Here is a 13,982-nt window from a genome sequence, read left to right on the forward strand (position 1 = left end):
GTTTAAAAATAACTTTCAAGCAGACTCTGAAGGATACTGAGCTAACATTATGGAGCACTTAGTCTGGGTCAGGCACTGTGCTGAGCACTTTGTATGCATCAAGTAGTTCAAAATTTCATAGCAAGGGTTTTAAGGGAGTTATAAAATTACATTTACATTTTGAAAAGACCACTGTGGCAGTAGTGTGAAGAATGAACTTGAAGGGGACAAAAGAAGATGCAAGGAGACCAGTTATTAGACAATTGGAATAGTCCAGGTGAAATGACAGTGTTTTGGACTAGGGCAACGAGAATGGAAAGATGTGGATGAATTCCAAAAATATTCAGCAGACATATCAACAGGACTTGGTGACACAGAAGGTGAGGAAGAGCTGGGGGCCCGAGATGACTCTACAACATGAATTTTCTGATGATGAGCAAGGTGCGCACTTTGTCTGAAGACCTTTCTGCATTCCTTACATTCGTAAGATCTCTCTCCAGTGTGGATTCTTCTATGTAGATTAAGGTGTCCAATCTGGCTGAAGGTTTTCCTACATTCTTTACACTGATATGGTTTTTCTCCAGAGTGAATTCTCTGATGAACGGTAAGGGATTGCCGATGGCTAAAGGCTTTACCACACATGCTACATTCATAAGGTTTCTCCCCCGTATGACATCTTTGATGACAAATGAGTGACGATTTTGTTCTGTATGCCTTCTCACACTCAACACATTCATAGGGCCTTTGGCCAGTGTGAAGTCTCCGATGCTGAGAGCGGGATGAGCTATCACTAAAGGCCTTCCCACATTCAGTACATTTATAGGGTTTCTCTCCCGTGTGAACTCTCTGATGTTGAATAAGGCAGGTAGTCTGGCTGAAGGCTTTTCCACATTCAGTACATTCATAAGGTTTCTCTCCGGTATGAATTTTATGATGCTGTGTGAGGTGTGCTCTCTGGTTGAAAGCTTTGCCACATTCCTTACATTCATAAGGTTTCTCTCCAGTATGAATTCTCTGATGAGTAGCCAGCTGTGAACTGATGCTAAAAGCTTTTCCACATTCTTTACATTCATAGGGTTTTTCCCCAGTATGAATCCTCAGGTGACTAGCAAGGTGTATGCTCTGCCTAAAGGCCTTCCCACATTCCCTGCATTCGTAAGGCTTCTCTCCAGAATGCACTCTTTGGTGCTGAGTGAGTGAGGCATGATGGCTAAAGGCTTTCCCACAGATATCACATTCGTACGGCTTCTCTCCTGTGTGAATTCTCTGATGGACAGTCAGGGATGAGCCATAGCTGAAGGTTTTTCCACACACATTACATTTGTAGGGTTTCTCTCCAGTATGAATTCTCCTATGCTGAATAAGTCCTATGTGATCACTGAAGGCTTTCCCACAGTCGATGCAGTCAAAGGGTTTCTCCCCAGTGTGATAATACCTCCAGTGACGGATAAGGGATGTGTTCTGCCTAAAGGCTTTCCCACATTCAATACATACATAGGGTCTTTTGCCAGTGTGACATCTCTGATGTCGTGCAAAGGATGAGCCATCACTGAAGGCCTTTCCACATTCCTTACATTTATAGGGCTTCTCTCCAGTATGAATTCTCTGATGCTGAGCAAGGTGCGCAGGCTGGCTGAAGGCTTTTCTACACTCCTTACATTTATATGGTTTTTCTCCAGTATGAATTCTTTGATGTTGAATAAGGTGAACATTTTGGCTGAAGGCTTTCCTACATTCCTTACATTCAAACAGTTTCTCTCCAGTATGTATTCTGTGGTGCTGGGCAAGGTGTTGACTCTGGTTGAAGGCTTTCCCACATTCCTTACACTCATAGGGTTTCTCTCCAGTATGAATTCTCTGATGAACAGTAAGGGATGAGCTCTGGGTGAAGGTCTTCCCACATTCATTACATTTAAAATGTTTCTTTCCTGCATAGACTTTCTTGTGTTTTATTACCATGGAATTTTTGGAAAAGCTTTTTTTATCTGACTTGTGATTATAAATATTCTCTTCTATATTGTCTAGTGGGACAAATTTCCCAGATTTGTTATATTTGTGGTCTATTTCCACTGTAAGGGTTTCTTTATGAGTGATTGTTTCTTGCCTGATAAATGTCTCTTGGCTTAACAACTGCCTCTCAAAAAGATCTTCACATTTCCAATCTTCTCCAAAAGTGGGACAGTCAAGTCCATGGCTTATAATTCTCTCCATTAATACATCATCACACACAAACTGCTTCAGAGGTAATTCTTGTGTCTCATATACAGATTCCCAATCTAAAAGATTCAAAAAAGCAAATGTTTCCTTTATCATGGGCTATAACAAAGGAAACATTTAACACGGAAAAGGTGAATTGGAAATAATGAATCCCACAAAATGTATGATACACAGGCATGTCAACTGAACAAATATGCAAGCAGACCCCAGAGAATGAGACCTCATAGAGGAACATGGAAAAGGTGATTTAGAAAATTAAACGTAGGATAACAAAGTCCTGAAGTAGTAATGCAATGGTAATAATATGTTATGCCTATATTAACATAACAGACTATAAATGAAACTCTTCCTCTATTCTCTCCCACTTCCGGGAGACTTGCATATATAGCTAGGCTAACTTTGTTTAAAAACCAATCTCATCACATAACTACTGCCGCTCAAAAATCTCTGTGGATTCCCAGAAATCACAAATACCTTGTGCTTTGTGACTTCCCTTGGGATTTAGGTAAAATCCTAGAGTCATCTCTTCATAATCAGAAAATAGTGTCTGTATGAACCATTTCCATGTGTCTTAGTACAGTAAACTCTCTTCACTTCTCATAGATCCCTGAACTTCAGGCTGCATATTAAGGGATTTTTCCATTCACCTTCTCACTTTCACCAGGAAAAGTGGAAAGTAGGAAAAGTGTCACATCTTAATAGGTTTTGCCATGTGTCTTTTCGTAGAAACAAGTCTTACAGCGATATGTGGGTTGGTATCACTATTATTAATCACGTTCTTATTTCCTGCCACATAAGTACCTGTCTTGCCTTGTGAGCTAGAATATACGCTTTGGGGAAGGACTAGATGAGCCTTACGCTCTACTACTAAGTCACTTAACATGCATCACAGAAACTCAGGCATATATAAGAAATTCTCGATAAATCTATAAAGAAGAAATTTGTATTGAAGAGGTGACACTAAGAGAAAACTTTAGTGGAGAGGTGATATCAAGAAAGGGCAAAGGAGAAAGTGCTCTCCTTTCCCATCTTGTCCATAGCAAATTATGGACTAATCCAATGCTCCCTAAATAGTTTTCTATTACATGTCAAGCATTAGAAACATTAGAGTAATTAGACAGTTGTTCTTGAGAAGTACAGAAAGTGATTAGGAAGACAAGGCCAACAAAGGAAGTAATCTGAGAAGAAGAAAATATGGAATATCTAATGCGAACCCATGTGGTAAAAAAGTAAAATTGGTATAAAAGTTCAGAGATGGGAGGGATAAAATCTACCAGAGAAGTTAAGAAAGACTCTGAGGTGTTAACAAGCTTCCTACCCCAGGTCATCTGTGGTATCAGGAACACCCAAGCTTCAAGAATTCTAGAACTGAGGCCATAAGAGTTCAGTGAACCAATCACCTACAGTTTTTCTTACATAGGTGGGCTGAGGGGAGCAATACTAGAAAGAGAAAAACAGACACCTGACAGCATCATCTCCTCCTCCCTCAAATTCTTTCTTGTCTGTGAAGGCTGCCTTCATCTCCAGCCTCCCATGGAGAGTCGTGGTTGTCCCTTATCTTTTTGGCTTTTCTCAACACAGATGCTGAGATATCTTAGTCACTGAATTATACTTACATCTATACTATGACTCAACGTCCCAGCAGATATACAGGCTTCTTTATCCCCTTTCCCTCATCCTCCGTCTATTCTTCACATGGCCAATTATTACCTCTTATCAGGAAAGTTCCTCTTTCTCTTTTCCTATTTAAGTCAGATGGTAGCTTCCTACATAACCAAAGTATAAAGTGTGTCTAAGCACAGCTTATTTCCCTCCTAATATTTGGGTATTTGGAGGATCCTAGAAGTCTAGGGTCCAAATCATCTCCAAATGTAAAGATCAAATACTGTTATAGAAGTGAAAGGAGAATTTCATAAAGGCATAATGATCACGTGTGATCCCAATATTCCCTTGTGTTTGTGAACTTCCGGTTCATTGGGGGAGGCAGAAAATAAGCATGTACACCAGAAAAAAGTTAATTATAGGCTCTCCTAAGTGTTACAAAGAAAATAAACAGTGGCTTAGTAGAGAGTAATTGGGGTGGAAAAGGGAAAAGTTCACTATACAATGTGGTTAGGGATGGCCTCCACTGAGATGATTTTTGAGCTCTGGCCTGATAGCCAAGCATGGACAGAGAGTTGACAGAGGAGTCTTCTAGGCAGAGAAAATAGGGAATTCAAAAGCCTGAGTCAGTAAAGAGCTTGGTGAGTTCAGAAAAGGTGACCAGTGGGCTAGAGCAGTGCTTTTCAACTGTATATCAGGCACTCATTGATAATGACATTTGTAAGACACATGGCACTGCTTATGCTCCAGAGGCAACCAGACTTGGAACTCAGACTGCTGCTAGTCCCATGTGGTCTTCCAAGGCTTAGAGACTCAGGATCTTGGCATACCTGTAACAAACTTGGAACATACCTGTATACCTTGCATAGTTTAGAAAACTCTGGGCTAAAGTATAGTGAAAAAACTAAAAAGGGATAGAAGATAGGGTTGGAGAAGTAGGAAGGAGCTGGTTACATAGGGGCTGGTAGGGTTTGGATTTTTCCTATTTGCAACAGGAAAGCAAAAAAAGATTTAAGCAGCAGGGTATGTTATGATTTTAGGTAGCATCTAATTTTAGAGTTAAGCAAAGATGTAAGAAGGAGAGAAGCTTATATAAGTCTGTATGGCACAAGAAGAGGATGGGAAGGAGCTGGATAAAGATTTTTGCAAAATGAGTTATTAGAGAGAAGAGTCAAGTAGAAGAGAAGATATTTGGGGAGCCCATGCTAAGTAGTCAAGTTTCAGTTTTCTCCCAGGCTTGAGTCAAGGCGTGACTCAAGGCTTGAGAAGTTTCTAAGAGCATAAGAAAGCAGGAAGTATCACCTTGGAAAATGGCTGAGCCATTACCTAGAAAGAATTCCCCTATCTGGTTCTTCCACACTCACCTGGGAATGGGGTTCTTCTCATCTCACTCTTCATCTCCCAAGGCTCTTTCCCTTGCTCCAATAAGGAGATGACATATGGCTTAGAGATACAAAGTCCTGCATACAAAAATTGATAGGAAAATTGGCCATGTTTTGGGCATTTCAGCTGGTTCCTTAATTCTGATGGAATGACATTACAGGAATGAATAGATCAAGGGGTGACAGACTACATAAAGCTTTTGGCGTAGTTTAGTGGGACTGCCAACAGTCAATTCTATAAAAGTTAAACCATTTTCTAAGGGGCCGGGGCAGAAATTCTGCCCAGCATTTTTGGAGGATCATCAAACAGCAGTAAGTGAGGTAATACAAAGGGCCCCTAGAGGACAGGGGGTTCGACCCCTGGTCAGGGAACTAAGATCCCACATGCTGCGGGGCAACTAAGCCCATTTGCCACAACTACTGAGCTCGTGCACCTCAACTAGAGAGGCTGCATGCCCATGTGCTCTGGAACCCACGTGCCACAACTACAGAGCCTACACACCCTGGAGCCTGCGGGCCACAACTAGAGAGAGAGAAAACCCGCACGCCACAACTAGAGTGAAGCCCGTGTGCCACAATGAAGAGCCCACATGCCTCAAAGGAGATCCCACGTGCCACAATTAAGACCTGATGCAGCCAAAAATAAATAAAATAAATAAACAAATAATAAATCTTAAAAAAAAGGGGGGTGCCCCTAAAGACAGTTTGGAGTTTGAGTCAGGTCAACTGCCTGATTAAAAAAAACAACCAGTATTCTTCAGAAGAATATAACAGAATCCAGAGTTTCTACAATGCATTATTTACAGTGTCCCGGATAAAATCCAAAATTACTACATAAAAGGAAGAAAAAATGAATCAGACTCAGAAAAAAAGACAATTAATGGAGACCTAACCTGTGATAACACAGGACTGATAACACAGAATCAGTAGACTAGGATTTTAAAACAGTTAAAATATCTATATTCAAGAATGTAAAGGAAAATATGCTTGTAATTTCTCAGCAGCAAAATAGAAATTATAAAAAAGAACCAAGCAAAAAGTCTAGAATTGAAAAATACAGTATCTGGAATACAAAAATTCTCTAGATGGGCTTAACAAGACATTGAAGAAGACATGGAAGGAATCAGTGAACCTGAAGACACAACAATAGAAATTATCTAATAAATCAATAGAAAAAATTAGTTGAAGAAATAATGGCCAAAAATTTCTCAAATTTGGTGAAAGACATATTTAGTTTCAAGAAGTTCAGTGAACCACAAGCAGGTTAAAAGGGGCCTCTAGGCTGAAGCCCGTGCACCTAGAGCCCGTGCTCTGCAACAAAAGAAGCTGCCACAGTGAGAAGACCAGGCACTGCAACGAAGAGTAGCCCCCGCTCGCCGCAGCTAGAGAAAGCCCAAGCGCAGCAACAAAGATCCAATGCCGCCAAAGATAAATAAATAAATAAATAAATGTAAACAAAAAGGGGGGCCTCTAGGAACTTTGCTGGTGGTCCAGTGGTTAAGACTCCGCCCTTCCAATGCAGGGGGTGTGGGTTCAATCCCCGGTTGGGGAACTAGAATCCCTCATGCCATGCAGCACAGACAAAAAAATAGTAATATAATGAAAAAGATAAAACACCCTCCTAGGGGAAAAAGGAAAAAAAAGGGGGGGTGCCTCTAGACAACAGAAAGCTAATCCAGCCAATGGTGGGCCCCAGGGCTGAGAAGGGTCCACTTTAGTTTCCCTAAGAACATCTGAAGCAATTTTCATAGTTTGTGCCTCGCTAGTTCATTTACTGCAAGTTAATAAAAATATACAGATTTTAAAGCAATATTCTGAATTTTTAACAATCCAGCTATATTCTTTGTGAACTTTGTTAACGGTGGTAACAAGACCATAGGACAGAGGAAACAAGGCAGCACAGGAGACCAGTGAGAGTCACATCACATCCTGTTCCCAACTGACTAAAGGGCACACTCATGAAATATCTGATACACACCAAATTCACTTATTAAATCTGAAATTTTCATCAGTTCCTGAATATCCTCTTTATTTCCCAGATTCAATTCTGACCTACACACAGTAAAAAAAAAAAAAAAAAAGTTTTAATAATTAAAAAAAAACAAAAACAAAAAACGTAAAGAATCCCTAAGGGTAATTCTGAACTATGAGAGGGGAAAAAATCCTCACCCACTGATACCAGGCTCTGATAGTTCTCCAACATCATACTCCTGTATAAACTCCTCTGAGCAGGGTTCAGCCATTCCCATTCCTCCTGGGAAAAGTCTATTGCTACATCCTTGAATGTCACCAAGTCCTGAAATGACACAAAGACATTCTTGATCAAACAATGCTCATGTCCACACATGACTTCGAGTTGAAGTGTTAAGCTGTCCCTACGTTATGTGAGAAATAGCCCTTAGAGAAAAAAAAAACTTAAATATATAATATTAAATGCTAACCTAAAATAGTACTTATTGAATGAAAATGCTAACCTAAAATGCTAAACTGCATTGTATATGATGGTGCTAATCCATTTCTCAGCATAGGAAAATATGGACAGGTGGCCACAGGGCAGTAAACAAGGGCTTCAAGTAAGGACGTATACCTGTGGTTGAACCTTCAAAAACAGCAAAAAAAGAATATCTGAGTTGATATTTTGTAAATGGTACTCTATGGGATCCTAGTGTTTCAGGGGAAAGAGGCAATGAACTGACATGGTGTGGTTTTTTCTTACATAATAAAAAAACATATTTAGAATGCAATTTTTTTGTGCTGTATCATTAAGAATTAATTAGCATGCCAGGCCATACCACAGTGACCTGGTTAGCAATATGAGAAATCACCCAGCATACGACTACAACACATCCAACTTGTGTGCTGAATTTGAGTATAACAAACCAATATATACCTAGACAATATCAAAATGAAATAATTATAATTTTTAGTTTCATAAAGACTTTTTTTTTTTTTTTTTTGCGGTATGCGGGCCTCTCACTGTTGTGGCCTTCCCCGTTGCGGAGCACAGGCTCCGGACGCGCAGGCTCAGCGGCCATGGCTCACGGGCCCAGCCGCTCCGCGGCATATGGGATCCTCCCAGACCGGGGCACGAACCTGTATCCCCTGCATCGGCAGGCGGACTCTCAACCACTTGCGCCACCAGGGAGGCCCCCATAAAGACTTAATGTCCAGTTACCATCACCATCAGGTTGAGACAAATTTTTTTTCTTTTTTTTTTTTAAATTGAGGTATAGTTGATTTACAATAAGTTTCAGGTGTACAACATAGTGATTCATAGTTTTTAAAGGTTATACTCCATTTGTAGTTATTATAAAATAGTGGCTATATTTCCCTGTGTTGTACAATATATCCTTGTGGCTTATTTATTTTATACATAATAGTTTGTATCTCTTAATTCCGTACCCCTATCTTGCCCCTCCCCCCAGTAGCCACTAGTCTGTTCTCTATATCTGTGAGGGTTGTGACAAATTTTCTTAAGTATTACAGGCATTTTCATCTTCACATTTATTTCCACTGAAAATAAAAATCTTTGTAATGCTCAGTATTGTCATTTGCAGCAACATGGATGGAACTAGAGGGTATTATGCTAAGTGAAATAAGTCAGACAAAGAAAGACAAATACTGTATGATCTCACTTATATGTGGAATCTAAAAAACAAAACAGAAACAGACTTTGTATAGATACAGAGAGCAAACTGGTAGTTGCCAGAGAAGAGGGGAGTACAGTATGGAAAAGTGGAACAAAAAAGAGTAACCATACAGTGCAGAAATCTGACAAATACTACCTCAACCAGGTAATCAAGGTATAGTAATAAGGCATATTGATAGTATGAACCCTTGATATATGATGAAAATGGAACTCTGTGCTCTTCCTTCTAAAAACACATTATTCCAGTCTAACCAGGAAAAAAACATCAGGTTTGAGAGATGTTCTGCAAAATACCAGAGAACCTCTCAAAACTGACAAGGTCATCAGAAAGAAGGAAGGTATGAGAAACTGTCACAGACAAGGAGACAAAACTACCTAGAAGACAGAACTACTAAATGTAATGTGGTATCCTGGATAGGATCCTGGAACAGAAAAAGGATATTAAGTAAAAACTAAGGAAATCTGAACAAAGAATGGACTTTACTTAATAATAATGTATCAATATTGGTTCATTAATTTTAACAAATGTCCCATACTAATGTAAGATGTTAGAAACAGGGGAAGCTGAGTGTGATGCATAAGGATGCTCCCTGCTATCAGCAAATTTTCTATTATTAAAAAAAGTTTATTTTAAAAAATCTATTTTAAAAACTAAATCCTATAGGGAGTTCCCTGCTTGCCTAATGGTTAGGATTCCAGGCTTTCACTGCATGACCTGGGTTCAATCGCTGGTCGAGGAACTGAGATCCCGCAAGCCACACAGCGCAGCCAAAAAAAAGTAAACCCTATCAAAAGGAAGACATCAAAGCTTTAAATTATCTCTAAGATTTTTAAATATACAAAGTCCAGCACTTAACTCAAAATAATGAGGCACAAAAGACAAAATCAAGAGGAAAAAAAATCAGAAAATAAAAACTCACAGAGGGACTTCCCTGGTGGTGCAGTGGTTAAGAGTCTGCCTGCCATTGCAGGGGACACGGGTTCGAGCCCTGATCTGGGAAGATCCCACATGCCGTGAAGCAACTAAGCCCATGCACCACAACTACTGAGCCTGCGCTCTAGAGCCCGTGAGCCACAACTACTGAAGCCCGCGCACCTAGAGCCCGTGCTCCACAACGAAGAGAAACCACTGCAATGAGAAGCCCACCGCAAGGAAGAGTAGCCCCCGCTTGTGGCAACTAGAGAAGGCCTCCGCGCAGCAACGAAGACCCAACACAGCCAAAGATAAATAAATTAATTAAAAAAAAGAAATACAAATAAAATTGAATGTAGTCTAGCAACAGAATCAAATATACACAGGAATTTAGTGTGAGATAAAGGTGGCATTCCAAATCAATGTGAAAGAGATGAATTATTCAATAAATGGGTCGACTGGACAGGCAAGTGGGAAAGAAAATGAACCTCTACCTCGCTTGTCATGACAGGTTACACATTTAATGTAACAATTTAATGTAAAAGTTTAATTTGAGCCATACCCTCGTAGAAAAATCATAAAAATCAAGTCTAAACTTATCAGAATCTTAACTGTGAAGGGTAAAACAAATCTTGTAGAAGAAAAATAGGAGAATATCTATATGCCCTAGGGGTAGATAAAGATCTCCTACACAGGACACACAAACAAAGCACTAGCTATGACAGGAAAAAAAGTGTCTGTGTATGCATAGAAACAGAATATCCCTGAATGAAATAACAGAAGCTGAGAATAGTTATTGTCTCCTCTTTTTTTTTTCCGGGATCTTAGTTCCCCGACCAGGGATGGAACCCGGGCCCCTGCAGTGAAAGCGCTGAGTCCTAACCACTGGACCGCCAGGGAATTCACAGTTACTATCTCTTAAGAGAAGAATTGGGAGGCAAGAGAGAGGTTTTACATCTTGAATTTTGTACTATGTACATATATCACCAGTTAAAACTTCTTTTAATTTGCAAAAATTAAATAGGATAAGATTTTTTAGGTGAACAAATGAGGCTGGGAATTCGTACATAAAAAATAAAGGGAAATGTTTAAGAATTTAAGGATATAATCAGAAATTTGAACAAAATTCAGCTAGAGGAATGATTCCTGATGCATTCTAAGGACAGGAGAGGGCTATCCGTTGCACATTTAATTTGGAACCCAACTCACTGATACTGAGACACCTTTATTCCATATAACAGAAACCAAATCTTTTCACAAGTGTCAACACTGAATTTAAAATGAAGTTGGGGGGGGGCTTCCCTGGTGGCGCAATGGTTAAGAATCCTCCTGCCAATGCAGGGGACATGGATTTGAGCCCTGGTCCGGGAAGATCCCACATGCCACGGAGCAACTAAGCCCGTGCGCCACAACCACTGGGCCTGCACTCTAGAGCCGGCAAGCCACAACTACTAAACCCACATGCCACAACTAGTGAAGCCTGCATACCTAGAGCCCGTGCTCTGCAACAAGAGAAGCCACCGCAATGAGAAGCCCACGCACTGCAACAAAGAGTAGCCCCTGCTCGCCGCAACTAGAGAAAGCCTGCACACAGCAACGAAGACCCAATGCAGCCAAAAATAAATTAAATAAATAAAATTTTAAAAATAAATAAATAAAATGAAGTGGGAAGACGAGGGGGCTCTGTGCCTCACCACACTCAGTTTTATTTACCCATGAGGCCATCTGAGTTAAGGACAGTGCTCTCTGGGAGAAGTGGGAACCAGGCCCTTAGATGAGACTGTTAATCAGGGAATTTTCAAAAGGAAAACAGCTTTACAAAGTCCTAAACAGTAAGACTGCCTTTCAAGAAGGAGAAATGAAATAACTAACCTGAGGTATGGCTGTCACTAGTTCAACTGTCATTTTCGCCTTCTTTTCTTGGCTTTTCTCTTGGAGAACAGCACAGTCCTGGAAGGGTAAGGCTGGAGGGAGAAAAAGGAGAGTGAAAAGATGAGGCCTTTGCACTCCCAGAATCACCAGCCTAAAAACTCTATCTTCTCCTTCTTCCTCCCAGCCTTCTTTGCTTCCACTGCCCACATAACTGGGAGATTATGGGCAACCGATGGCAGTTGAGGGGTATAACTTATAACTCTGTTTCTCTTATGCTCAAGGTCCTAAATTTAATCTTTTTTCTAAAAGTTGCTTTCCCATTCTTTGGTCTTATTATGAATAAAAATAATGAGATGTGCTAGGTACTCTGCATAGATTATCTTCTCTCACCTTATTTTAAAAATGATCCCATGACATAGCTGTTTCCTCTACTTTATATTTTGTAGGTAAAGGTGGACTCTTTCTCTTCCTGCATCCCTGCTTCATGCTTTGATACAGTCTTCAGTTTGAAAATCTGACTCCTAAATGCCACCAGAGGCCAGGGTTATCCACCTTCTCCTGCCAAACCCCCAGGGGCTTTGCTTTCCTCTCACCCTGGGACAGTGGATCCTTTAGCACCCAGTTCGGCCACCTTCACTCTCATCTCTGTCTTCAACCCCTCAGTTTCCCCTCCTTTTTGTCACCCAGAACTGAGGGTGTCTCCTGCTTCAGTCAGGAGCTCCAGTCGCCCCACCTCTTGCTTCTCACTGGAACTCTTGGACTGGGAGCAGGGAATTCTACTCCAGGATCCTTATCCTGGCAACACACAATTCCATAAAGCAACACACACAAAGAAGCCAAAGCTATCAACCTTCCAAGTCGTCTCCCCACACACCCCACAGTCACACAGGGCCAGTGACAACCATACAGGGTAACACACAGACACTGACACAAGGCCTCACATACCTCCTGATCACACAGAGGACACAATCACAAGCACCCAACGGAAGGCACATCATACGCAGTCACATATATCACAGTCTCAGGCAGGCCATGGGTACAGACACACAGGTGACACGCAAACATCACACGTATACCCCCAACCTTATTCTCTCACACACACCCATGGCTCACGGCCCCTCATCTCTGTCTCACTCACACCCACACTCTCCGCAACCTCACAGAAACTATATTTGCAAGCCTTGTGGTGACAATCCATGGTTCACAGTCTCTCTCCTACTCACTTTGGTGTTACACACATCACTAGTTTTCCTCTCTCTCTCTCACACACATTCTTAACGGTCTCTTTCAGAGACACATGGATTTCTCACACACATAGATACACAAACACTGCAATTGCTACCTCTCTCACACACACACAGTACACACTGGGGTCTCCCTCACACTCGGACACACACGGACTGTCATGCAACCTCACACGCCGGACACACATACTCCAGTCTCACGCTCACACCAACATGCTCTCGGTCTCTCTCACACACACACACCCGCCCCCACGATCTCTCCCTCTGAGCCTCTCCTGGGGCCCCGCACACTTGCTGACCTCTCACACTCGGGCACACCCGTTTCCCTCACACACACCAACATGCTCTCGGTCTCTCACACTCACAGGTCTCTCTCTGTCTCACACACACACACCCGCCCTCACGATCTCTCCCTCTCAGTCTCTCCCGGGGCCCCACACCTGCTGACCTCTTACATGCACACCCGTTTCTCTCACACCCACACCAACACACCCCGCTCGCTGACCTCTTACACACAAGCACACCCGTTTCTCTCACACCCACACCAACACACCCCGCTCGCACTCTCTCTGGACTTTTCACAGTCCAGTCTTGTCTCACACACAGCCCCGAACCCGGTTCGAGCCGCGGCCTCGGCGCAACCGCGCAGGCCTCTGGGAAATGTAGTCGGTCCGAGAGCGACGGCGCAGCGGCGCCGAGGCTTGGGCTTCACGGCCGGGTCCGAGCCGCCTGCCTCGTCTGCCCTGCCCCGCCCCGCCCTCGGGCTTGGACACCCGACCACCCAAAACAACCCACAGGCCTCCCCACGGAAGCCAGCCGCACTCACCCGAAGGGCTTCGGAGCCGACGCCCGGGAACCGAGTGCGCAGGCGCCCAATCTCCCAGGTGGGCGGAATAAGGGGAGGGGTTAGACTCGAGGGGCGCGGGACGGGGCGTGGTTTAACGGAGAGGGGCGTGTTCTTAGGCTGATGAGAATGGGAGGCGGAACCTTAGCGTCAGAGCGGGAGTGCCTGCGCAGGTATGTGACTATGCTCTAGGGGCTTGGCCCAGGGTTTCAGCGGAGAGACTACGATCGGGGGTCGGGGCCCAGGGTTTCAGGGGCGTGGCGCGGCTGGGTGCGAGTGT

At 42.5% G+C, this 13,982-nt stretch overlaps 1 protein-coding gene across 3 annotated transcripts; it reads right to left on the reverse strand.

Moving 5' to 3' along the window:
- Positions 1–212: 212 nt before the first annotated feature.
- ZNF471 (zinc finger protein 471) lies at positions 213–13,741 on the reverse strand. Of its 3 annotated transcripts, none has more exons than XM_060084324.1 (5): positions 13,685–13,741; positions 11,615–11,706; positions 7,350–7,476; positions 5,163–5,258; positions 213–2,255 (listed from the first exon to the last, which is right to left on the reverse strand). In XM_060084324.1, the coding sequence occupies exons 2-5, from the start codon at positions 11,645–11,647 to the stop codon at positions 235–237; spliced, it is 2,277 nt and encodes a 758-aa protein (XP_059940307.1). In that variant the 5' UTR covers positions 11,648–11,706; positions 13,685–13,741; the 3' UTR covers positions 213–234. The 3 variants fall into 3 exon arrangements, with proteins under 3 accessions (XP_059940307.1, XP_059940306.1, XP_059940308.1); XM_060084323.1 differs by lacking the exon at positions 13,685–13,741 and adding an exon at positions 12,208–12,476; XM_060084325.1 differs by lacking the exon at positions 13,685–13,741 and adding an exon at positions 12,005–12,036.
- Positions 13,742–13,982: the final 241 nt, after the last annotated feature.

The sequence above is a fragment of the Mesoplodon densirostris genome, chromosome 19, assembly GCF_025265405.1.
Source record: "Mesoplodon densirostris isolate mMesDen1 chromosome 19, mMesDen1 primary haplotype, whole genome shotgun sequence".
Lineage (NCBI taxonomy): Eukaryota > Metazoa > Chordata > Mammalia > Artiodactyla > Ziphiidae > Mesoplodon > Mesoplodon densirostris.